Source organism: Neopsephotus bourkii, unplaced genomic scaffold, assembly GCF_033783945.1.
Source record: "Neopsephotus bourkii isolate Nb327-2 ecotype Australia unplaced genomic scaffold, CSIRO-AGI_Nbou_v1 NB_1250, whole genome shotgun sequence".
NCBI lineage: Eukaryota > Metazoa > Chordata > Aves > Psittaciformes > Psittacidae > Neopsephotus > Neopsephotus bourkii.
Window position 1 is genome coordinate 4,983,229 of NW_026901735.1, and position 26,523 is coordinate 5,009,751.

The following is a 26,523-nucleotide window of genomic DNA, read 5'->3' on the forward strand; positions in this document are numbered from 1 at the left end:
ATTTACCTGAGAGGCTCCACTTGGCCACAGGCATCACATACAAAGTTTATGAATAATCCATAGCTCTTCGTGAGGAAAATTACTCAGAAATTCTAAATGAGGGTCAGAATAAGGCAACCAGGAGGGAACAGGCTCTTGGTAACATGTTCGACGTGCTTGAATCAGTTTCCTTCACTCCTGGAAGGGTTGGGAGCAACACAAAATTGTCCTTCACTTCCTCTCCATTTAATTTCCTGAAGGTCTTCAATATAAAAGTTAAGAATGTGGCTCCTGGAAGCATCCCAACTGTAATTCACTGGAATCCTTTAAGACACATACCAACCTTTGTGCCCTGATCTCAGCCTTGCAATGACCGGGCATAGAGTCCTGGTTGCCAGCCACCATGCCAGCCATTTAAATAATATTAATTAGCAGGTATAATTAAAATCATAAATAAATATAAAGTGGGTTTTTCTTCATGTCTAAATGCAATTTTTTGAAAGCATTATCCTATAGGATGGAAGCTTGCTTCAGTTTGGCATTTTAATCTGGATTCCTACAACAGGTACCTTACGCACCCAAACGGTAACGTCTACCTCTCTGATTTACCTTAGTTGAACTTTCTGTCCTTATTTTGCCTCAGAAAAGAAAGGAAGAAGCTGTCACCCTACAGCTGAGCCCCAGAGCCATCAGGTACTTGGAACGTTGCAGAAAACGGCCTGATTTGCCAGATTTGCTTTTCAGGTGATACTGTGAGTAAGCCCTATCGCCTGATCTGCAACTGCACAGAGCTGCACCGTGGGTAGGCAGAGCATTGCTCACTGCAGGTCGTGGGTCGGGTACGGAGCAGGACCAGCAGAAATAGCATGAACGCAATGAAAAAAGATGTTTCTTAATCTGTGCTCCTCCTGCTTCTGAGAACATGGAATGTTCTGGCTGTTGAACTAACGCCCTTCACATCGCTCTGTGGCAGCACCCTGGGATGTACAGAGTCACCTTTTGCTCAACCAACCACTGTAACATCTGCAGTGAGCCTCAAGTCCCAAACCTAAAGACCTTTAGACCTGCAGCAGCTGAGAACAGAGCCCAAATGTTCTCTGTGCCAATCACCTGTATTAATCCTCCCTTGTGAACCACCTTAGCTGTTGGAGCAGTGACTCAGTGTGCTCTCTGTTTACTACTGCACGTACAGCCTGTTAGAATAAGCTGTTTAAAATCACAGAGTAAGTCCCACGGGTAAAAGGGTGGGGAGGAAGAGGGAGATGGCAGGATCCTACAAACCAGCATCATTTGTTTTGACAGCTTTTAATATTCCATATTAATCCTTTCACGTGCTGATCTCCACTGGGCCTCTGTGTCACCTCCAGGCTGAGGCCATCACGCCCTGGGCACCAGGTTTAACTATTCTATGATTCCATGTGTTTGGGACATGGGTCAGAACTGGACCATATTTCCCCAGACCCTTCCAGGGACACATCAATAGGTTCAATACTTGCTCATCCATAATAAAAAATAGATAAAATAGAGCATGAGATAGTAATTTATCTGTGTTTTGTCCTTACATCTGGACCATTTTAGGCAGAGGGTGATGAAATCTGGAGGTCTGAGTCCTGTACAACTACTCTCCTCAAACCTAGGCTCTCAGTCCTATCCCAAATCAGGCTGTTAACACCAGAGCTGGGCAGTCAGAGATGCCTTCAAGGGGCAGAGGGAGGATAAACTTGATCCCAGCGATGGAAATGCCAGGCAGACTTGGAAGTGTAAGCACTTGGCAAATCACTGCAGCCAGCACAGGTAAGAACAGCCTTTCACTCCCAAAATACATTTAATTAAGGCCCTCAAAATATACTTCTTTAAGCACCTCAAACCGACTTCAAGGAAATCAAAATGTCACCTACATTACCGGCACCTTTATTAAGAATCCCAGTTAAAATACCAGATTAAATGGCCGTGGAAATGGAAACGTTCCCCACTGCAGGTTAAACACAGGCTGGCTGCCGCAGATGATTCCAGTGGTTACTTTTTATGCATCGAGTTTTATGCTTTGTGGCACCTTTTGGAATTTCTGCCATTTAGCAGCATAATAGAGGCAGACTGTGGGAGCCTTGGCCAAGGTCTCTGCCCCAGCACTGCTTCCCCGAAATCATTAATTCTGTGCAATAAGTTGGGTGAAATTCATGCAATTTCTGTGAAGCATCTGACTCGAAGCTGCACATGACTTCCACTCCAGGCAGTTTGCAGTCAGAGCCATTCTAGCAGCACGTTAAACTGACCACATTTGGCCGTGGTACAAAGGCAGGCTCAGAAGGAGCAGCTGCTGCTGAAAAATGTGCTGTGAGCATCATCTCTCCTTGGGTTTCATTTTCGTGTTGCTGATCTACAACGTGCAAGTAACAGGGTTTTGGCTTTTACCTACGGAGCCCGTTCCCACTGGAGGTGGATGGAAACACTGCAGAGTTTCACACCACGGAGCTGAAACTCAGGAAGCTGCAACCAGTGACATTTCAGTAACAGGAATTTCGGGAAATACCCTGCCCAAAGAGCTTGAATTGAGATGAAGGCCCTGCATTCATATTTGAGTAGGATCTGGATGCGGACCACAGCCCATAAAGTACGACTGCTAAACCAGAAAACACTCACACTGGAAACTTGTATCTGGATTTCTCTTCTTCAAGGAGGATCTTAGGGAAGAAAGGGAGGGAAACATTTCACAACCAGCAAATTCTAGCAAGATCTGCTAGTGACAAACCCTCGCTCGTGTTTGCTAACCTGTGAGTGAGTAAACATGGAATTTCACCCATGGCTTGGCCCCACACTAGGCTCAACTCACTGGAGCAGATGGTTATACCATGTCCTCTAGAGCAGCAGATCCAAGCGTCCTGCACTCAAGTTGGTAACAGCAGGACCACCATTTCAGGTCACTTTGGATGAAGCCAAGAGAGAGAAGGAGGAAGGAAGGGAGGGAAGGAGCAGGAAGACAGGCTGCCTTTTCCACTTCTTGGAACAGCACTCTGGGTTTTAACAGAATACAACTGCTCCGTGTCCTGCTTTTGTCAACTTAATATATGGCATTTAAAGAAAAATACACTGCTTGTAAAATGTGACATTTTAGACTCGGTTTGGTATTAAGTGCTAAGCTCCTAAGCCCAAGTGAGGTGTGAAAGGCCTAACTGGATTCAACTCATTTTAAGGGAAAACACTGAGGTGTCTGGAACATGCTGGAAGGGCCCTGGCAGGCTGGACCTAAAGCCCTGCTTCCAGTGCCTGGATCCTGGAGCCTTTTAGGTACAGCACAAGAATGTCTGTTAAAGAGATCTTTTGCAGAGGGTGGAGGTGTGGTAGAAGGTTTTCACATGCACAGATGTTTAATTTCCTCTTGGAAAGGTGTATTTATGATAGCAGAAGATTTATACCAGAATATCTCTATTAGAAAGCATAGCTCTTCTAAAATTCAATCTAACTACAGAAGTAGTTAGCACTGAGTAATGGCTCCTACATTAAGTATTTAGTACTGAATAATGGCTCCTAGTGAACAACACAAGCCACTGTCTAACCTTGGGTCAGCCCCTGCTCCTGTTCTGGTTAGTAACAGGCTGTTTGCCACTGGCCTTCAGCGGGCAAAGGACTGAATACAAAATCAAAAGCCAGTCATTGTCAAATCAAGACCATGCTGGATTTTGGAGGTTTTGCTTTCAGCTGGGTTTTCTTCTTGGGTTTTTTTTTACATTCTGAATTCCTAAAATTATGCCAATCAATGACGCCCTAAAATATGAAAGCATCTTCCACAGGGACAGGCTTACTTAGATGGTGTTTAAAGTCTGCTGCTTAAAACACGTCAATCTTTGCAAGCATCCCTATTTTGCCAGTGAGCTGAGTTAACTTCAGAACCTGGCATGTTTTATTAATAACCATAAATAATTAACAGTTGTTTCCTCCCTGTCAAAAAAGTATTGCAATTATATACTACTTGAGGCTGTCATTTAGACACTTCTCACAGAGAAAACACTATTACAATAAAGTGTTTCATTAAGCAGTAGCGCAACATTCGGTACGGGTTGCACAATGCCATCATGCTCACAGTAATAAGCATTCCATGCTTCCCTATAGAAATCTTTTGAGTCAATCAGGAGATGAACAGATACTAGGAACAAAACCAGAGCATTACTGGGGAATTAGAACATTGGAGATGGTCAATATGTTCATTGTTGAGGATCACCGGTTGGGAATCGGTGGGTCTAAGCCATATCTCAAAATGGATGCAATTCCCTCATGGAACAGAGGGAAAAATGCATTAGCAATCCTTTACTCCTGCTTTTAAATCTAGATATTGATTTTAAAAGCTCTTAAAGTTTTAATCTTTTTAAGTGTTATCCTATAATTGAAGAGTTAACTTTGGTGGGCAAAACGCCTACCCTAGAGAGTATGATCCTAGAGGATCACTGTCCTAGAGAGGACAATGATCAAATTCCATGTGTACATCAGATCCTGTCCATCAAGGCCAGTGCTCTACCCTCTGTACATGCCCCCATACCCCAGAATCAAATACTGCTCCCACCACCACTAAGAAACACAAAAGAGTCAGCGGAGCTCCTGCCCAGCCACGCACCGAACGATTTGGCCACTGACAGTCAAAACACAACAGCCAGAAACAGGTTTTAAAACACAACAAGAAAGCAACTTACACTTGGAATCAGATCCTGCCAGAGGACAAAGCTGGGAGCATTGGGACTGCCCAAGGCCAGGCTGGTGGCTCTGGGATCTGTGTGGTGCATTCCCCTTGGGAAGGTCTCCGCACAGAGCCTGGGATGCAGCCCCTCACAGTCCCATGGCCAGCTGTGTCCGGGACACGATGCTGCAGCACCGAGCTCAACCTCGGCGGAGGAAGGAGGAACTTATATATAGCTGCTGCAGGGATGAGCTGATGGGTGCTTTCAGGAGCCCAGTTCAACTCCCACTGGCTGGAAAAGGCTGATGACATGGAAGTTGAAGGGGCTCAAATCAGTGGGACAATGAAGAACCCTGTTCATCACTAAGGCATGCACAAACTGTGCCCCACAACCTAAAAAAAAAAAGGAATAACTTGGGCTGCCAGAAGTTTGGTTTGGGTGGTTTTTGTTTGGTTTGGGTTGGGTTTTTTCTCAGCTCTCATACACATTTCTCAAACTCATATGGAAGTGATTCAGTCCACCAAAGGCTGCGCTGTCAAAATCTCACCCACAGCAACTATTATCATTCTATACAGAAAACAAAAGAAACACAGATTTTATCAACTCCGATATTAGCAATGGCAAAGTCTTATTGTCTTCACAGAGGCCTTAAGCAATCCAGTCCAAACAAACGGGAACTGAATAAAGCAATACAGGGCTTTCAGGGCTTGACCTGCACTAAAAGAGCACAGCAAATGTGGGCACGCAATGAGAACATGCCACTGTGAAGATGTCTCCATTGCCACACTGGGTTTGCAGTTGCCTGGGTCATCCAGAAAGAAACCATCCATCCCAGAGAAACCCTTTTCAGAACCCATGCCTGGTATTATCCTGCGTAGCCAAGTGTGCTATCACCAGTGAAATGGCCACCTCAACCATAAAAAACCCCAAACACCAGTGGTTTGGCTCCTCAGCTGTTCTTCAGGAACACGCTGCTGCTGTTGATTACAACATACCTGCTTATCTTGTCAAAGGAAAGATACTCCTTCCACCTGGGTGAGGATGCCATCTATATATATCCTTAGGTTCTCAGCCCGCAGCCCCTTTGGAGCCTTTATCTGACAGCCAGAGCCATTCCTGACACTGGGCAAGGAGACCTGCACGGCCCAGAGCTGCCTTCAGCAATGGGCAGGATGGCAGCTCCGGGAGGCAGGGATCTGCCTGGCCATGGGCATGAATGGATGCCCCTGCCAGCCCGGCTCAGGGACAGAGCAGGACAGTGTGAGTGCACACAGGGAGTCCCGCTGGCACAGCGGCCACAGAGGGCAGCTGGGCCCCAGGGAGGAGTGACAGGCTCCTGATGGCAGCAGCACGTGTAGCATCTTCATGTGACATCCACAGGTGGGGCGGAGGGGAAAACAGTTTTTATGCGTTGCTATGGAGTCATGATTAGCTTGTATGTCTTCAGAGCCTGCCGAGGAGAAATGAAGGCTATTTTCTTATATAGATGTCATGAAATCAATCCTTGCAGAATTTCTGGAGTCAAAGGCTAAACAGGTTTGCCTGAATACCTTCTGTCACTTGAGACACAGATAAATCTAGCTGGGAGACCTAAAACCAGTGTCATTTTTCAGCTGGTTGCAAAACCCCTACTCTTCTAGTCTCATTTGGAGTTGTTTATGCACACAGCAACACAACAGAAGCGTGTTAAATAAAAAAGCAGCAATTATCTCCACACAAAATGGGGCTTAGAAAATGAAGCAAACTAAAAAAAAAACCCACCCTAACCCAAAGCCTTATTGCAAAGCACAGGGACTTCAGAGGAAACTTTTCCCTTCTTCTCTCCAAATGCTAAAAGCAAACCTGATGTTCTTCTTTTAAAATGTGTCTGCCTCTAGGTCTTTGGCACAGGTTTGCTGATGGGAGGGCCGGCAATCTATTTAATGACTGCATTGACGTCAATAGCATAACTGAAATACTTACTAAGATGCATGAGTCCAACTCGCAGGGGGGGTGTGAGCGCAGCAGGCGCAACACGCGAAACGGACTCGCTGCTGGAATGAACTGCCCCCAAAGAGCAGGAGCTGCCTCGGGATGGCCCTGGAGCTGCTGGCTCCACTGAGTGCTCCCCAAGTTCACCTTGAAACGCAGCTCTGAGCTTTCCCAGCAGGAAGGAGGGCTTCAGCATCCCACGGCCTTCGTTTTGCTCTGTCCTGTCACGGAGCTGCTCGGCTACCCGATTTCCTTTAGTTCTGCTTAGCTTCTAAGCAATCTGCATCACTTTAGCACTGCATCCTTGAAAATTAGGATTTGCAGGCAACAACATTTATAGGTAAGTGTCCAGCATCACTGAATTCACTGTGCACAAGCAGTTACCTCCTAGCTCAGCTATTTGGTAACAGCATTCTAGTGCCTGAAACACCACATATTGACTTGTATAACCCTTCTCAAAATCAAAGGGCCACATCTTCAGCCAAACACACAACAGACCAAGGGTGTTTCTAAATGAATCCTCTATTTCATCTATGCCCAGCGCCATTCTGCACACGCCAAGCAGAGCAAGTATGGTGCAAGAACATCAGCTCCATGCCAATTGCTTGGGATATACAGGTATTTATAATCAAGAGCTGACTTTCATAGAATCCCAGCCTGGTTTTGGGTTGGAAGGGACCTTACAGCTCCCCCAGCTCCAACCCCTGCCACAGGCAGGGACCCCTTCCACTGGAGCAGCTTGCTCCAAGCCCCTGTGTCCAACCTGGCCTTGAGCACTGCCAGGGATGGGGCAGCCACAGCTCCTCTGGGCACCCTGTGCCAGCGCCTCAGCACCAGATGCAGATTTGATGCAGAGGCTCCTGAACAAAGCGCTGGGCCTCGGTTAGCACGGGCACCAGCATTACCCAGTGGTTTGTTTATGCTCCATACAAGCGTTCGTGCACGAGTCTGTGTGCACCTTACACCCACATAAGAAATGAAAGAGCCCAAGTTTGGAGTTCGTGTAAAGGCATGCGAGAAGCGCAGGCAAACGTGCAGATGTACAGGAAAGCAGAGGCTAAGGCACAAGCAAGAAAACCGCCAATCTTTCACTCCCATCCTCAGGGAGGAATTTTAACCAAGCTTTAATCCCATGAGCCCTGAAAAGCCAGTGTGGGACATATCCCAAAGCACTACACCCCCAAAGCCTCGGGATGCAGAGCACGGCAGCTCTGTTACATGGCTGGGGACACAGTTAACTCTGAGGACAGGCCAGAACTGCTCAGTGTTGAAAGCATTCAAGCAGCACGTGGTTGAGAAACGTTTCTGCAGATCCCTCACAGCTCTGGGAAGAGTTTGACACTGTCTGCTCCCTGACACTGTGCTGAGCTCCTGTCACCATTACTCACAGTTAGAAGTTGTTGCCTATCAAATGAACTGCAGAGGGAAAATACTGCCCATCTGGCAGCAAGGTGGCACTTCTGCCCCTCATCACAGAGTCACAGACTGGGCTGGTTGGAAGGGACCTTAAAGCTCATTCCCTTCCAGGGATGGGGCAGCCACAGCTTCTCTGGGCACCCTGTGCCAGCGCCTCAGCACCCTCACAGGGAAGAGCTTCTGCCTAAGAGCTCAGCTCAGTCTCCCCTCGGGCAGGTTCAAGCCATTCCCCTTGGCCTGTCCCTACAGGCCCTTGTCCCAAGCCACCCTCTCCAGCTTTCCTGCAGCCCCTTTATGCACTGGAGCTGCTCTCAGGTCTCCCCTTCAGGAGCCTTCTCTTCTCCAGGCTGCCCCAGCCCAGCTCTCTCAGCCTGGCTCCAGAGCAGAGCTGCTCCAGCCCTCGCAGCATCTCCATGGCCTCCTCTGCACTCGCTCCAACAGCTCCACGTCCCTCTTGTGCTGCTGCCCCAGAGCTGGATCAGGGCTGCAGGGGGGGTCTCCCCAGAGCACAGCAGAGGGGCAGGATCCCCTCCCTGAGCTGCTGCTCACGCTCTGGGGAGCACCCAGCATTCACCCAGAGAGGCTTCTCACTCCCTGCTGTGTCTCGCCTGTACAGCGCTTTCTCCACAACCCCTGTGAGGGGACACAGGCACTGCAAAGGTTTGGGTATGGCAGAAGGAGCCTACCCCAGCCAGGACACACACCAAGACAAGGTACACAAGCACTGTGGAGCAGTGAGGGAGAAACTGATCCTGGGAATCGAAGGAAACAGCGCTGATCCTGTTCTGAGCTGAGAGAAAGAACAGTGGTAAAATACGAGCAAAACACAAAGGGAACAGAAAGGACTGAGAAAAGATTGTAGCAAGATGGGTGAAGAAAGAGAGGCTCAGGCTGAACGTGGCAGCCAGAGACAAGCAATTTAATTCAGAAGGAATTAGGGCCAGTGAAGTAAATAAATACGGAGGAAGGAACAAAGCTAAGCAGGAGCTGCCACATGTGTTCAAGATTTTATTAGCTGAATCAAGGGGGTAGGAACTAAAGACCTTCCACTGATGCCAAGGGAACAGAGAGCTGCACTGAGAGAAGGTGCTGATGGATGCACTGAGCCCCAGGTTGAACAAAGTCAATGAAAGCAACTGTGGCAGAGGCCACACTTAGAAACAAAGAAAGCAATGGCACAGCCATCTGTGTGACACCATGTGCAAGTGTGCTCATGTCATCGTTACTGTAACTGCAGAGGAGGCAACTGGGTAGCATTCATTTATGATCATAGAATCAAGCTGAAAAGCCCTTCAAGCTCACCCAGTCCAACCGTTCCCCTGCCCTGCCAAGGCCACCACTAACCCATGGCACTGAGGCCTCATCTCCACAGGGTGTGAACACTTGCAGGGCCGGTGCCTGCAGCCCTGCCCTGGGCAGCCTGTTCCAATGCCTGAGCACCCTCTGGGGCAGGAATTGTTCCTCAGCTCCATCTAAACCTGCCCTGGTGCAGCTTGAGGCCGGTTCCTCTTGTCCCGTCCCTTGTTCCTGGGAGCAGAGCCCAGCCCCTCCTGGCTCCATCCTCCTGTCAGGCAGTTGGAGGCAGCCATCAGGTCCCCCCTGAGCCTTCTCTTCTCCACACTGAACCCCCCAGGTCCCTCAGCCCTTCCCCATCACACTTGGGCTCCAGGCCCTGCTCCAGCTCCGCTGCCCTTCTCCGGCCCCGCTCCAGCCTCTCAAGGTCTCTCTTGCAGTGAGGGGCCCAGAGCTGAATCCAGGATCTGAGGTTCGGCCTCCCCAGTGCCCAGCGCAGGGGCAGTCCCAACCCTGCACCGCTGCACTGTACACCTGTACTGCTGTACACCGCTCCAGAACCTCATGGTCTGAAGTATCCCCAAGGGATGCTCCATCCCTGGCAGTGTTCAAGGCCAGGTTGGACGAGGCCTTGGGTGATATGGTTTAGAGCGAGGTGTCCCTGCCCATGGCAGGGGGTTGGAACTGGATGATATTAAGGTCCTTTCCAACCCTAACTATTCTATGATTCTATGATCCCCATTACCCTTCCCCGGGGCAGAGCACAGGAGCTCAGTAAGGGTTTATGGCTTTGTATTTCCATGTTACGGTTTCTCGGTTAATTCACAAAAGCAATTCCGTGCGTTCCTGTGATCTCCAACAAAACAACAGGAAAAATCTGCCACATTTACCGGAGCCGATACCAAGGGCAAAACACAGGATGTTCACTACACACTGCTCTTCCTTTTATGGCTGTGGTGGGAAGGTTAAGAAAGCCCTGAAATCCACAGTGACATCAGCGTGGGCTCTGAGAGCGCTTTGTGCCACGGGAAACCTGGCCAGGCTTTTCCATACGTTGAGGAAAACGAAAGCAAAGCAGAACTGCATCATTCCAACAGCTCAGTCCCTTCACCCTGCGCCTGGGTCCTCAGCAACGCAACTCCCTGGGAGTGCAGGGGCCACAGACCTGCTCCTCCCTGACTAACCCTGAAGTATCCTAGCTGGAGCAAACAGCTGGCACGCGTTACTCCAGCACAAATGCTGCGTGGGATTTGCCTCCCTCCAGGGTAATTTGATTAATGTATGCCTGTTTGCTTCAAACCCCGAGTTCTGCACTTCTCGTAACAGGATATAAATCACTCCACTAATGACAAATAGAAGGAGACATATACGAGGTGCTCATACTGATGTCAACTGGTGGTGGTAAATCCGTGAATCAATGTGTGACATGGGAGAGCTAAAATACAATTCCAGGCTTTGCCAGCTAACCCACGGAGAGGATATCAACACGTCTCATTTCCAAACACATTCCTTTATCCAGAGGGATGGACCTCAGCACAGTCCCAATCAAAACATCGCTGTTTCCTTCTCCAAAACTGTCAGGAAAACCACCCCGTGTCCTTTCAGACACAGGAGCCGTTGGCACGGAGCTGGAAGTGTTCCGATAGGAAAAATCTTTCCTTCCTCTCATCATTTCCAAATCAGAAGCCACGCAGGGAAAAAAAAAAGCTGTAGAAAAATAAATAATCTCCTAAAAATCTTTGTTCTGCTGCACTGAAATGGAAACTTCCTTAGAAAGTCAATGGCTGTCATTGTTTGCTGCTGGACTGAGGCGAGCTCCTGTATGCAACTAGGGCCATAAACAGGGAAAGGAAACAAACCAAATGGATGGAGGGAAATGCTCTACAGAGTGAATCCAGCCTCCTACAGAAACCAGAGAGGCTTTGGGAACTGGGAATGCAGCAGAATGGGGACACCAAATGCAGCAAGTAAATAAGGCCAGAGATCCAGGACAGTCCTGGTTCACGCACAGTAAGTACCTGCAGGATAGAGCCACGCTGGTGCTCTTCACCACACCTCTGCTCTCATGTGAGCATGGGGAGCACATGAGCTCAGGGCACACAACCCATCACAGAAGTGAGCAGGAAGGTGTTTGGGTGCTGGCCTGCCCCAGGGACAGCCTGTCCCCTCTCCCAGCTAGGACCCCAATGTTCTCCTGTGAGACCTCACCTGGAGCATTGTGTGCAGTTCTGGTGTCCTCAACATAAAAAGGACATGGAGCTGTTGGAACAAGTCCAGAGGAGGCCACGAGGGTGCTCAGGGACTGCAGCACCTCCTGTATGGAGACAGGCTGAGAAAGTTGGGGCTGTTCAGCCTGGAGAAGAGGGTTGGAAAGGACCTTAAGATCATCCAGTTCCAACCCCCTGCCATGGGCAGGGACACCTCACACTAAACCATATCACCCAAGGGTCTGTCCAACCAGGCCTTGAACACTGCCAGGGATGGAGCATTCACAACCTCCCTGGGCAACCCATTCCAGTGCCTCACCACCCTCACAGGAAAGAATTTCCTCCTTATATCCAATCTAAACTTCCCTGTTTCAGTTTTAACCCATTACCCCTTGTCCTGTCACTACAGTCCCTGATGAAGAGTCCCTCCCCAGCATCCATATAGGTCCCCTTCAGACACTGGAAGCTGCTCTGAGGTCTCATCTACAAACTGTCACAATTTACATCACATAATGATAGCACTCACACCCGTTTGTTTCGTTTGAAGATTTCACCTGAAGTCACAAGATTCATGGTTAAGAACTCAGTTTACTTGAGGAGCGCACATCCAGCCTCTGCTTCCCTGCTTAACACAAGTCCCACAAACCCTGAGCTGCAAACTTCTTCCAAGGTCACCAAATAAAAGCCTGCGTATGGAAAACTCATCCAGCGTGGCTCATTCCCACATCTGGCCATTCTCTTTTTCCACATCTCAGGTGAGACATGAATATAATTCATTTTAGATCTATTCACCTCTAATTACCAGGACTGAAGCATTAAAACCCATGAGTCAGGATCACAAGGCTAAAAATGCTAAAAGTTGGATTCTTCTCAGTGGCTTTGTCTCTTGGAGCTTTGCAGGGAACACAAAACTTGCTCTACAGTTACATGAGTCAGGCTCTTTAGTCAAAAAGGAAGCTCAGGTTTTAGTGCATGCCCAGCTTTAGAAGCTTGGATTCGCTAAAAGGAAGCAAGCATCCTAGAGCTCTCATTGCAGAGAGGTCTCTGCAAAGGGTTAACATGCTGAAAGCCACTGTTCCCACAGAAAGTTAACCTAAAAATTCCTGGGAGGGAATTCTCTCCCTGTTCTTGTAACTCACACAAACACATCCCATGAAATTTTCCATGGCTTTTGTTTCCACACAGGCCACGGAACCAGAAGTCTTGCTGGAACAGATCTCTGCCTAAGGTGATGAGCTGCATTCCTGCCAGCTCTGCCTCGGCACTGGTCACAGGCAGGGAGGGAAAGAGGACCTGAGGATCCTGTCCTCCAGTTTTGTTTCTGCATCAGAGGTTTCTGCATCCCATTAACAAGGCTTGAGGAACCTAATCTGGACTACACGTGTCCCCAGACAGTAAATCCTACCCAGCATGAAAGGAAATGCTGGATAGTTACCCAGGCTTCACACACTGTAAAAATTAAGCTTTATGAGTCCCTCCAAGCACGTAATTATTGGAAAGGCTGAGATTAAGCCTACAAATGGGCACTCCTCCAAATCTTATCTCCTTCCCTGGGGGAGTAACCTTTAAATGAGTGCAAGCTCTGTTCTGCAGAGGGGTCCCACAAGCCCTCAGCACTGCATGGCTAAACCCAGGGGTGGAAATAAACTTGTCCTAAGTAAGCAGCAGGCTGCCTCTGCTTCCCACCGTCAGCACTTCACCCTGCCTTGCTCCTTGGTTGTAGTCAGACCTTGCTGTGGTCTCTGAGCTGATGGGGGGGTGAGGACAAGGGGACTGAGGGACACGGTGTGCAGGGGGAGCAGGCAGGGAGAAGCTGGGATCAGCCACGCTCCCTGACTTCTGCTCTCCTCTGATTGCTACATGTAGGTGTCAAGAGAGATGGAAAAATGCCCTTGCAGGGCAGCCTGCTGAGAGCGGGGGCAGTTTCACCTGAGCGAGGTTCTTCAGATCACGTTTTTTACATAGATCACATGGAAACAAACTGAAATAAACAGGGTAAAAAAATACAGCTGTGTCTGAGCCTGTTCAAGGCTCGTAGGCTGGGGCTTGTCCAGGCCTGTGCAGCACAGGGACTCGGCAGAACAGCAGTCACTGTGGCCGTGACTATCAGACCAAAATCGTGTTCATCTTCTATGCTAATACACAAGGATAAACCCCAACCCCAACCCATCACAATAACAACATTTTGGGCTTCATGGTTCTTTCCTATTGGTTTTGCACGAGCAAGCCAGAAGCAGCTCTATGAGCCCAGAAGTAGGTGTTGGTAAAATGATGTGCAATTTGACCTTGCAGGTGGTTATCAAAGCCACACACATACCTTGCAGGTTAACTCTGGACACAGGAGGCTGACTTGTTGCTGGAGATCTCCTAAAAGAGGTAAAGAACACTCTATCAATAGGCAATGTTTGACCATTTCAAACTGCCACCTCCCACAGGCCAAAATCCTTCTCCATATTCACAAAGAAACCCCAAACACTTCAAGAAGATCTGGCAGTTAAAGAGCACCATTGACAGACCTGTTCAATATGCCCAGCCAGGGATGTCCCTTGGGAAGAAGGCATTCCAGGGAAGATGTGCCATTTTTCCATGCTGCCTTCACAATTCCTGCTCAAAACGTGCCCGGGAGAAGGCAAGGCCCAGCGTCTGTGGCTGAAGGGGTCAGTGGCAGCCCCAGAATCAAGGCCTTCTCCCAAACACCTTCTCCCTGGAAGGTCTGGACCCTGAAGTAACATCAGAATCCACACAAGCATGCAGGCTGCAAGGCAAAGGGCAATGCCATAGCTGAGAAACAGCTTTAAACCCTGCAGTTAACAGTTTGAATTGCACCTGGAAGCAAGCAAGGGGATGCTGCAGTCACTAAGAAAGCTCTGAAGCAGCTGAAGGACATCTTCTTGATGAAGAGCAATGATTTCATCCGGAAAGTCTGGATTTCAAATGCTAATTGAAGAATTAGTTCAAGCCAAGGCAAGGGGGTCTGACTGGAAAATGGCTGCAGCATCTCTCCACATGTCAGAGGATTTCACTGAGAGATTTGCCAAATAAAACTGATGGTTTTAAAGTCAAAACCACAATTTACTTGCGGAAAAAAGAGACTCCTTTAAAACAAGAGCTTGAACAGAGTTGACACCAAGATGAAGATCCTTTGTTTTGCACTGAACACGGTACTTCAGGCTGGCCAGAACTGAAACTTTGGGCTTTTCCTTCCTTAAGAAGCACATTTTAACCAAAGGCAGATTTCCCCCCGCTCCCTCCCAGCCAACCTCCTCACCCCCAGTTTTTGAGCCAGGCACCGAGCTGAAACATCCATTATTTGCCAGCTTCCTTTGAAGCTCAAATCAAAGCAAGCGAGCGGCTCAATTCTGCTGCAGTTGTAGCTCCGGGGGGTTCTGCAGCCCTGCCCCAGGAAGGCCTCGCTAACCAGGTACAGCCCGTGCCAGTGTCCAAAGGCTGCTCCGGAGCAGCAGCACCCATGGGCCAGCCGGGATTGGGAAAGCTTGTTTTTAATGGAGCCAGATTCTTCGAAGGGTTCAGCACGGGGCGCACAGGTTGGATGCTGACTGCTCTAAAATCTGCCCTGACCTGCCTCTGCTGAGCCTTTGAAAAGGCAGATCTGGAGATCTCTCAAAAACAGAAACTCCCCAATGGGGACACCACGGCTGCAGCGCTTCCAGTATCTGGGGAGACGTGCTCCAGGTATCTCCAAGCCCGCGCGAGCTGCACAGGCATGCCCGCGGGGAGGCGGGGAGGGATGAACACAAATCCAGCAGGGTATTCCCCGCTGCAGAGCCTGGAAACCTGGAAAAGGGAACGGCACCGCTCCCGGCATCCTCCAATTACGTCCTGGCCATGCCCATCCTGGTTTCTGCGGCAGCCAAGGTGCAGGTAACAGAGATCCAGAGAGGGAATCATAGAATCAATGAAGGTTGGAAAGGACCTTAAGATCATCCAGTTCCATCCCCCTGCCACGGGCAGGGACCCCTTCCACTGGAGCAGCTTGCTCCAAGCCCCTGTGTCCAACCTGGCCTTGAGCACTGCCAGGGATGGGGCAGCCACAGCTTCTCTGGGCACCCTGTGCCAGCGCCTCAGCACCCTCACAGGGAAGAGCTTCCTCCCTATATCCAATCTAAACTTCCCCTGTTTCAGTTTTAACCCATTACCCCTTGTCCTGTCACTACAGTCCCTAATGAAGAGTCCATCCCCAGCATCCCTATAGCCCCTCTTCAGATACGGGAAGCTGCTCTGAGGTCTCCACGCAGCCTTCTCTTCTCCAGGCTGAACAGCCCCAACTTTCTCAGCCTATCTCCATACAGGAGGTGCTCCAGTCCCTGAGCATCCTCATGGCCTCCTCTGGACTTGCTCCAACAGCTCCGTGTCCTTTCTACGTTGATCTGGGTTTCCACAGCACTGTCCCACCTTAGGCACCACCACACTCAAGTGGTCATGGCTCGCACTTCCCATTCTTTCTCTCTTGCCAGTGGGCATTCAGAGGAGTAGGTGCTGGATGCTTTCTGACCATGTCTTGTGCCGCATCTGCCAAACTCAGGCACTCCAAACCCATTAATCATACTCTCCTCTATTCCAATCGGGAAACTGCCTGAAAACCCCTGATGCTGAAGTCCAAAAAACACAACTTCTAATTAGGCTTTTTTTCCCCTCCAGCCTTCAGCATTCATCTTTTCCATCATTTCTGCAAATACGTGGGCCAGCATCCTCCTTCCTCCTTGGGACAAGAGGAAAAAGAGAGGAGAGGCCGGGCTACAGCAAAGCTGAGATTCTCATGATCCCCAGAGCAGAAGCTGGAGTGAAATACCACATATCATGAGACATATGATAAAATCACGAGCTGTAACCCAGCAGAGCTGTTTGGAAAGAGAGCGGGAAGCTCCGCAGCGCCTGGAAGCACATTCCACCACGGACTTGGATGGGTGGTGTATAATGGCTTAAACATTTCACGACTCTTACTTTGGCTGGGCAAGTGACTTTAGACCTCAGGCAAATCTGGGAATGCTTTCAACAGGACACTGCAAGACGCCTGTGTGTCCTGCAGGTTGCGCCCGCGCTTCCTTCCGGCCCTGTCCGATTATGGGTTCCTCATTAGGAACTGCTGAAATGCTGGAGTTCTTCAGGAAAGCTGGAAGAAGGGAATCGACCTCAGCCATCTGTTTCTCTGTTAACCTCCATCTTGGAATGTGGCAGTTCCTTCCCATCAGAGTTTGTAAGGAGGCATCAACAGGAGGAAAACCGCCTGGATGAAGTGCTGGGCTTCATGTAACATACAAGAGTGCACTGGAAGGCGGAAACCTGAGTCCATGGTGGACACCCAGGTGATGCCACCTCCATGTGCAGTACTGAAGCAATACCATGGGGTCCCGGTGGAGTCCGCTTTTGCACCTCATCTTCCGCTTCAAGGAAGAGTGGGATGCTCTGGATGAGCAGCCCCAGGGAGGGATGGATGGACGGATGGATGAATGGATGGGTGTGTAACCAACGTCACCAGGAACAAGTGATGCTGGTTTCATATAGAACAGCTCTCTTGGGGCAAAACAACCTAGAAAATGACGGTGACTGGCTCATTATAAATAGCTATGGGGAAATGATGGTTCTGGACAGAGGCATAAAAAGGAGTTTGTTGGGTTTCTCCTGTTGAGCAGGTATAAAAACACACCTTCCTCTTACGTTCATCACCTGCCACATTCAGTGCAATTCCAGTGTGAAATGAAGCAAGGTGGGCTCCCTGCCTGCAGGCAGCAAAGCCTGGCTCTCTGGGCATCCCCTCAGACCCAAACCCTGGGTGAAACCCTCCCCATCCCCACATCCTCCTGCTTGGCATCTCCCTCCTTTGGCTGCGAACCACCTCTCTTGCTGCCAATGCAGGGCCAGCGCCACATCTCGACCTCCGCTCCCAATTATGCACCTAACACACACACCTGGGTCACCCAAAGTGCCGCACATCCTACCGTGCCCGGAAACACATCCCATCGCCTGTTCCCAAGTGGAAATCCAGCGCTCCATCCTCAAGGATCACTGCGGAGATCCCCGAGGGGAGGCGCGGCGCGGCGGCCTGCGCTTTGGCGCCGCCTGGCGTCCAGCATTGGGAAGTGCAGGCCGTCGCTGCTCGGCCCCCTGCTAAGCGATAACCATCAAGGACCTAAGAAACACTTGCTTACTTGTTGGAGGTGCCGTGGAGGTTGGTAAGGAGCGTGAAGTTGTTCCTCACGCTTCGTAGGCTGGCCAGCACCTATGGGGGAGGCGAAAGCAGAGAGATGTTAACCTTCCCCACCCGAGGCTTTTCGCGTGGTTTTGCATTGGTTTAAGAGGTCTCCGACTCACCTGGGCGAAAGGTGTGACGATCAGGTCGTCCCCATGCCTGAGGAGAAAGGGAAATGTGTGAATTGGTGTGAATTTACCCCAAACAGGTCACTTTAAATATACAGTGAGTTTCCACCCCAAACCCTATACTTTAACCCGTGCAGCATGTATTTAACACCACATAAAAACCTTGCTCCTAATGGAAAGGTCTTTGCAGTGTACATCCAAAACAACCCGGTTGGAGAGCCTGTTCCAATTGGTAACACCGGGCAATAAAAGCCAGGAAATAGAGAAGTTAAGGCACACGCTTGCACCGTGGTGGAAAAAACCCTGTAAGAGTCCAGGGAAAGGTCAGCTTTGAATTTCCTGGCATTTGCTGATCTCTGTCACAGACTTTAATGTTATTCAGGCGCTGGGTTCTGTCTGGCTTTTTTCATCATGGAAGATTTTCCAGTGCCTAAAGGGGCTGCAGGAAAGCTGGAGAGGGGCTTGGGACAAGGGCCTGTAGGGACAGGCCAAGGGGAATGGCTTGAACCTGCCCGAGGGGAGACTGAGCTGAGCTCTTAGGCAGAAGCTCTTCCCTGTGAGGGTGCTGAGGCGCTGGCACAGGGTGCCCAGAGAAGCTGTGGCTGCCCCATCCCTAAAGGAACTAGACCAGGTTGCTTGAACACTGCCAGGGATGGGGCAGCCACAGCTTCTCTGGGCACCCTGTGCCAGCGCCTCAGCACCCTCACAGGGAAGAGCTTCCTTAGATTTAAGCTGAACTTCCCCTGTTTCAGTTTAAACCCATCACCCCTTGTCCTATCACTACAATCCCTGATGAAAAGCCCCTCTCCAGCATCCTTGTAGCCCCCTTCAGACACTGGAAGGCTGCTTTCAACTGGAGGATTCATACCGGGAGGTGGCAGCTCCCTAGGTGGTACAGGAGCCTTTACCCTGCAGTAAATGGATCTGCTGAACTGCAGGCAGCTGTGACGCTGGGAGCAACCAGGGTGGTGGGCACATCTGGACGGGGCTCCCCCCACCCCAGCACAGCTGGCTGGGAGCACTGGGCAACTGTTGGAATCCCCTGTTTACACAAAACATGGTATTTGCATAGTTTGGAGTGATCACTTGGTCTCTGGTATGTATTTACTAACTGTTAACTAACAGGGAGGGACATCCCAGTATCTGGATTTCTACTTCATGACAAAGCTTGCAGGGCTTTCATACCAGAAACCGCTTTTTATACCTTAATGCTCACTTTAAAGCTTTAAACTGGGCCTTTCAGAATAAAGGGCTGCAAATCTAGGACACCCCTTTAAGCTCTGTGCTCTGTTGTATTGATCCTCTCAAGCTCAGCCATCTGTCTGGGCTCTCTGCTGTATTTTCCGCTCAGCTCTAGTTAACAGCCCGTGACAGAAAACAGGATGGAGAAGAGCAATACTGTAAATGTAAGTACAGTCATCTCCCTCTGGTCCAGCCTAATGGAGAAAAGAGCAGAGATGATGTTAAGCAGGCTCCGAGAGCACGCACTGAGAGTATGATGGCAAAAAGGGAGTGTGAGCAAGCCAAGGACTGGAGTGACAGGGTCCTCCTGCCTCCAGCTCCAATGGAGACAAAAGGACCTGGCAGCAGTCTCTGCTCTGCAGTTAGCTGCTAGCGCTTCATCCCCCCATGCCCACAAATCCCCATGTGAAGAACTGGTACCAACAAAGGTAGATGCAAGATTTCTGTTATTATTTCAGGATATGGAGTGGAAAACTGCTGCTAAATTCTGGAGAAAAGGGGAACACTTTCAGGGTGGGTGGGGATGGGGAAATCATGCCTTGGCAGACCATAAAAGCAGCCGTCTTGGGCACTCGGGCTGTGAAACGCGAGTACCACCCACAGGCTCCTCTTACCAGAGGCCATGTAAAGCTCTCAGATCCCCTAACACATGATGTGTGCTTACTGCTCGCTTGGCAGAGAGGAGTTCCTGGACATGGTCTTTGGTGACAAGTCATAGTCGCTGTCGGATCTGTAGAGGAAGGACTCCCGGCGCTGGCTGTGGCCCGGGAAGGTGGTGTGCAGTACGAGCCCTGAGGAGGAGCTGGCCTGCGGGTCCAGCGGGCTGCGCCCTGGGGACGGGCCATTCTCCACGTCGAAGCTGTGAACAGAACACACACTGCGGGTCACGGGCATCTCCCAACAGAGGCTTTCAGTGCACGGGTACCGTTTGTGCTCCCCGCACCACATCCTGCTCGGCCATGGGGCTGTGCTCACTGGAGCTCTCACGGGGATATCCCTATGGCATGCAAGCAGGACTCTGCAGTGAGGTACATTCACCCCCATGACTTCTATTGGCCTACACAGAATCCCAGCCTGGTTTGGGTTGGAAGGGACCTTCAAGCTCCTCCAGTTCCAACCCCTGCCACAGGCTGCAAGTGGAGAACTGTTTAAAAAGTGTTAAAAAAGCCCTAAACCTTCTGTCACCTTTTCCATTACACACTCATTTCCTCACGGTGTCACAACTTGGCTGCTGCAACTTGTGGCTGAAGTCACCCGACACTTCAGCAAGTGACACCCCTCATAAACCCTGAAAATAAGCAGGTTGGCCTCCTTGGCTTGGGCATTTAGATCCCATATAAATACCATGTGTGACCACGTTGAGTGCAGCTGCGTTCAGGAAGAACTTTCTTGCCTTTGGAAGTCTGAGGGTTCCTCTCACTTGCAGTGGGAGCTGAGTTCTCCCTCCCACCAGGGCACGTGCCTCTCCCCATTCCCAATGTTCTCCCAATCCTTTTGGCCTGTTGGGTGTGATAGCAAGCCACAATCCCAGCCTTGCATTTCTCCATCCCTCCTCATTGCTGCTTCCCCCACTCTTAAGTCCATAGATTTCCCTCTGCTCTGCAGAGCATGCAGTGTGCTTCTAACTGCATGAGGAGGCAGATGAAGTGTAGAGATGAAACAAGGAAACTTCTGCCACATCTGAAAGTAATGCACATTATCATGAAAGAAATAAGGGAGCCTGAGTCCCCTTGTAAAATGTATCTCAGCTTAGTCCCCTTCCCTGCTGCGAGTCCATACATGCACACAGAGATTCAATACAGGGCGACCAAGGGATGAATGAGAAGTGGGAAACAAACACCAAACACTGCAGAAGTGAATTACAGACAGAAGAGGTCTTGGAGACAACTGCTAACATGAAGGTACCATTGCTGAACTGGACCTGCATTGTTAACATGTGAGGCTGCAGCAAACAGAAGACCAAACAGGCTCAAAACCAAGATAGCCTCCCCAGTGTGGGCAGTGACCTGACACTTTGAAGCACTCAGACCGCCTACCCCCTGACAGGGAATCTGATTAAAATCCAGATTTCATGGCATGAACAACAACCACCTCAGCCTTAGGTGTTGCAGAAGCGTTTCAGCCCCTGTATAGTAAGACCACAGAAGCCCCAAGCTGTGCTGCGACACCAAACTGTGTGCAGTGATACAGCTGGGGGATGCAGGAGCTGCCCTGGGAGTAGCCCTGATAGAGGAACACAGGCTGCACACCCTGATGTGGCAGTGCCTGGTGCAAGCTGCTTCCTGGGATACACCAAACTCCTTCCTATGAACAACCCCAGTGAATTACTGAACGATTTAACAGCAGTAATAACACACTGCATGTGGGGATTTGATGCTTTGCTGAAGCAGTTACATTCACAAGATAGATGCAGATATCTATTTGCAGATATGCACGTGCTTGGGAGCGAGGGGGTGCTCAGGCAGTCACTACTGATGTCTCATGAAACTACCTACTGGGATAGGCCATGGGCAGGGACATCTTCCACTAGAGCAGCTTGCTCCAAGCCCCTGTGTCCAACCTGGCCTTGAACACTGCCAGGGATGGGGCAGCCACAGCTTCCTACCTCTACCATGCCTCAGTGTAGCATTTACTTGCCCAACTGCTTAAGTACATCTTGAACTGGTAATGGCTCAATTAATATTCCTTTCCTTTGCTCCTTATTATCTGCTCTTTCACCATTGACAGCTCGAGTACGCTTCCTTTGTACGCACACAGTAATCAACAGAAGCAGCTCGGCTCTGTAACTATGGCATCTACAAACAAGAGGCAGCTGATAATTAATCCCACCTATTCAGAAAACTAACTGTGATTACTCAAAACACTTTGGTGCAAAACCTTCAGTGGAGAACATTGAGTTTACTGACACAAAGGGACAAGGACAAGGGGAAATGGGTACAAATTGGAACACAAGAGGTTCCACTTAAACCTGAGAAGAAACTTCTTCTCAGTGAGGGTGACGGAACACTGGACCAGGCTGCCCAGGGAGGTTGTGGAATCTCCTTCTCTGGAGACATTCAAAACCCGCCTGGACACGTTCCTGTGTAACCTTATCTAGGTGTTCCTGCTCCGGCAGGGGGATTGGACTAGATGAGCTTTTGAGGTCCCGTCCAATCTCTAACATACTGTGATACTGTGATACAAATGGAAATACAGCACTGTGCTAAATGTGAGCATTTCCCTGGGCAGAGCTTCTTCTGGCTCTTTGATGCTGTACCCGCTGCGTGCTGGTAGGTGTTAGCAGCTGGTTTGGGAGAAGTTAACCCATGAGGTTTAGAGAGTGTGTGAGAGGTGAAGGGAGGGAGATGGGGCAAGGCTGAGGAGGGGAACTTTTTGCAAAGACATCTACCCACAAGCAACGGGGTAAGTTTAATAAGAGGGGAATGATCCACCAAAGATGGGGTTTGTGTTTGGTGTCTGTGGGGTTTGTTTACTGTAGCACGGCTTCTATGCTGTAAGGTGGGTGGAATACACTCAAATCCCCTCCCTTTTTCCTCCTTTTTAACATAAAGGAAACCCCCTCTCTGCCAGCCTAGGCCTATTCTGAGTCACTCCTGCAGAAATTCCCACCTAAATCCCAGGGATTTTTGACATCCTGGAAGGAGTCTTGTAGCAGAGGTGTAAGAAGAGCCCTCATGCTCTGTGGCCTGGGTTAAAGGTGGAGGTTAAACCTTGGCCAAGGCACAGCTCCCCAGGAAACAGCTTGCCAGAACCATACAAGTTTGTCAGATTCCTGCAGCACTTGTAGCTCATGGTGGGATGAGCCGGAGCCATTCAGGCTGCATGAGCGGGAAGCCTGGCATGGTCACCATGAGGATGCTGCAGCACAAACCACGCAGTTAATCCAGCTGGAACCCACCTCATCCAACCTGCTCTAGTGGAAGGTGTCCCTGCCTGTAGCAAGGGGTGGAACTGGAAGAGCTTTATGCTCTCTTCCAACACAAACCAGGCTGGGATTCTGTGATGCTAAAAGCCGGGTGGCTGCAGAGCACTGCTCAGCAGGAGGTCACTGCAAGCGATGGGGCAGCTCCATCTTTGTCCCTAGGAAACGGGGATGTTAATGCGGTGAAGAGCAAAGGAGGAGACGGCAGGTGGCAGGAGTTAGCTGCGGCTCGCTCCGACAGCGGCTGAAGGAGGCCCTTGCTTTGGACCTGTGGAAGGATGCGGCTGTGACACGGTAACGAAGGGAGGAAGCACAGACCTCGAGCCAGGAGCAACCAGTGTAAAACACAGCACGTTCCATGAATCACTGTGCAAAACAACGACAGTCAACACCAGCAACCCCCAGCTGCCCAGATTCTGCACTTCTACAGCAATGACTACAGTGTCTCTGCATTGAAAACTACTGAAGTCCTTCAGCACAAAGTCCAACCAAGCCTCTGCAGGCAGAGGGATCGGGCTATGGGACCCCTGTCATGATCCAGCCATCTCTGCTCCCACCCAGGGACCAGGCCAGGTCCCTGCAGTGTGCATGAGGACCTGTTCCCATCACACCTGCCCTAAATCATTCCCCAACCAGCCCTGCTCCTTCCCAGAACACCCTCCTCACATGAACCCATGACAGGCATCAAGGTGTCCTGCCACAAGTCCCACTGCGAGGGTGCTGAGACACTGGCAGAGGCTGCCCAGAGAAGCTGTTTGTGATTCTATGACTCAGTGTTTAAGGTGCTGCCTCCAACTTACCCAACGATTCAGGCTTCCAAGCTCTTGGATCTCCCTCTGCAAGGGGGTCTTGACACAAAGCTTTTAGTGGAGTGGCAATAAGGAAGAGCCTGGAGAACAGAAGCTGCGTGGAGACCTCAGAGCAGCCTTCCAGTATCTGAAGGGGGCCTGTAGGGATGCTGGGGAGGGACTCTTCATTAGGGACTGTAGTGACAGGACAAGGGGTAATGGGGTAAAACTGAAACAGGGGAAGTTTAGATTAAATATAAGGAAGAAGTTCTTTACTGTGAGGGTGGTGAGGCACTGGAATGGGCTGCCCAGGGAGGTTGTGAATGCTCCATCCCTGGCAGTGTTCAAGGCCAGTTTGGATGAAGCCTTGGGTGATATGGTTTAGTGTGAGTTGTCCTTGCCCATGGCAGGGGGTTGGAACTTGATGATCTTAAGGTCCTTTCCAACCCAAACCATCCTATGATTCTATGACAGCATGGGGAACACACAGTCCTGGATTAGCATCGTCTGTCAGCAGCCTTGGAGTACGGTTAAGATAAAATCCTAGAGTGCTTTGTGTTGGAAGGGACCTGAAAGCTCCTCCAGTCCCAACCCCTAGAACACCTTCCACTGGAGCAGCTTGCTCCAAGCCCCTGTGTCCAACCTGGCCTTGAGCACTGCCAGGGATGGGGCAGCCACAGCTTCTCTGGGCACCCTGTGCCAGTGCCTCAGCACCCTCACAAGGAAGAGCTTTTTACTTATATCCAACCTGAACTTCCCCTGTTTCAGTTTGAATATGGCCTAAAACCTGACAAATAGGATTGCACCACGATTTCCAAGTCATTCAGAGTCATTTGACCAGTCAAAGAGTTACCCTGAGAGAGCTGCAGGGCCCCACAGCTTGTTTCTAGGACTGTGATGTCAAACACAACACAAGGCACATTTCAGTCCCTCAAAGCAGGCAGGCTGGGATGTGCTGTTTATGTTACAGGTTTACACTTTTCCTAGGGCTGACAGCACTGACTCCATGAGAGAGCTTTCCATCTGCTTTGCCTTCCCTGACCTCCTAACTAAGGCACCCCCTTGCTAGGGTACCAAATCTGGTTCCAAAAGGCAGTATTGCAGGAAGTTTGAGCAGACTCTGCTATTATAAAGATCCTCTCACAAGTGTTAGAACCCTGCTTCTCACCAAGATATTCAGCTGGATTTTAGCACCATTAGCAGTGAAAAACACTGTTCCTCGCACCTTCAGATCCATACAGACACAACTGCTTCTTGCTGCTATCTAATTTGGTGCATCTGTTTCCCATTATCACAACAGCTTGCTGGTTTTCCTAAAGAGTCTTTCTCAGGGAAAGGCCTGTGCTTGGAACACCAGCAGGATGTATGGATGCAATGCAGCTGGCTCAGACACACAGTGGCCACACTGGAGTTGAGCGTGGCTCCACGAGCCTGACCACTGTCAACACCACAGGTATTAGTGCTCTTTTATCCCCCTCTTGACCTTCTCCCACCAGAGGGACAATTGTATCCTAAAAAACATGTAGATGAGGCCCTCAGTGCCATGGGTTTGTGGTGGTCTTTGCAGTCCTGGGGTAATGGTTGGCCTTGATCTTAAAGCTCTTTTCCAACCTGGTTGATTCTATGATGCTATTGCTCTCAGGGCCCTCTCAAAGAGTTCAGATCCCACTGCCAGGTCCATCCATCACACTGCTCCTAACTCTTTTCTCTCCAGTGCTTCCTGAAATACAGGTACCAAACTCCTTGCAACTGCACCATGTATCACAGCTCCAAACTCATGCAATCCCAAACTCCTCCCCCCCAGCACCATGTATCAGCTGCCCAGCACAGAAACCCAGCAGCACTTCTGAAGTGTAATGTAGACTCTCACCTGCTGCCAAACATGTTTTGAGCCTTTTAGTGCCTTTTAAGCATTTTAGTGCATGTATCACAAACCAATGTACATGTTTATATGACTCTGTTATCTCTGAATATAGAAGTTCACTCTTTAGCACCTGGAGCCCAGTGCAGACTCAAGAGCTTGTGGTGCTCCCTTTGCAACCCAGGTCCATCTTCAAGATGAAGATGAATATACACAGCCAGAGCCCCTACACTCTTCACTGTAACTCACCAGCAGTCCCCTCGCTGGGCTAATGCTCTGCCCAGCAGCAAACACGGGTTCAGCTCCCAGCTCAGCACAAGCACTGATGGGTTTCAAAGGACATCACAAGGTGCTCATTTAGTTTTTAAAAGCCCCATTCTCTATGAAGGAGCCATTGTGCTTCCTGCTGGTTCAGGTCCTGCAGCAATCACTGTCTGAAGCTGCCTTGCACATCCTCAAGCCATCCTCCTTGCACATCCTCAAGCCATTACTTCTCCCCATGGCCATTCACTCCCTGGCACTGGTGAAAGCCACCCAGCTGCGGAGCTGCCGCATGTCCCAGAGGATGTCTTGCAGCTCCATGCAGGCCTCACATCACGCTGGAGCTCCACCGGGAGGGAGAGGGTTGGAAAAGTGCAGGAGGGAGGTAAAAATGAGGTTGCATTTTCCTTCAGCTGGGAAGGGGCCAGAAAATCTCATCCTTTTCACATTTACTCCAGATGAGCAGCTTGGCGTTATCCTGTAACCAGCTAACATCATGTGGCTGCTTAAGTCCCCCAAAGAAGGAATCCTCAATTATATAAACCACTACTATTTTTCCAAATGTACATCCTGGGCTATT

General features: G+C 49.9%; 1 protein-coding gene across 5 annotated transcripts in view; it reads right to left on the bottom strand.

The window, feature by feature from the left end:
- PDE4B (phosphodiesterase 4B) overlaps window positions 1–26,523 on the bottom strand; it is a 222,592-nt gene that overhangs the window by 45,271 nt on the left and 150,798 nt on the right. For 3 of the 5 annotated variants that reach the window (XM_061364884.1, XM_061364885.1, XM_061364886.1), the window contains 4 exons: window positions 19,776–19,970; window positions 17,864–17,900; window positions 17,701–17,771; window positions 13,851–13,900 (listed from right to left, as the gene is read on the bottom strand). In XM_061364884.1, coding sequence (XP_061220868.1) covers window positions 13,851–13,900; window positions 17,701–17,771; window positions 17,864–17,900; window positions 19,776–19,970 — 353 coding nt within the window. Of the gene's footprint in view, window positions 1–5,641; window positions 5,797–6,690; window positions 6,726–13,850; window positions 13,901–17,700; window positions 17,772–17,863; window positions 17,901–19,775; window positions 19,971–26,523 lie in introns of those variants that run through there. The other 2 variants (XM_061364890.1, XM_061364887.1) reach the window with 2 other exon arrangements.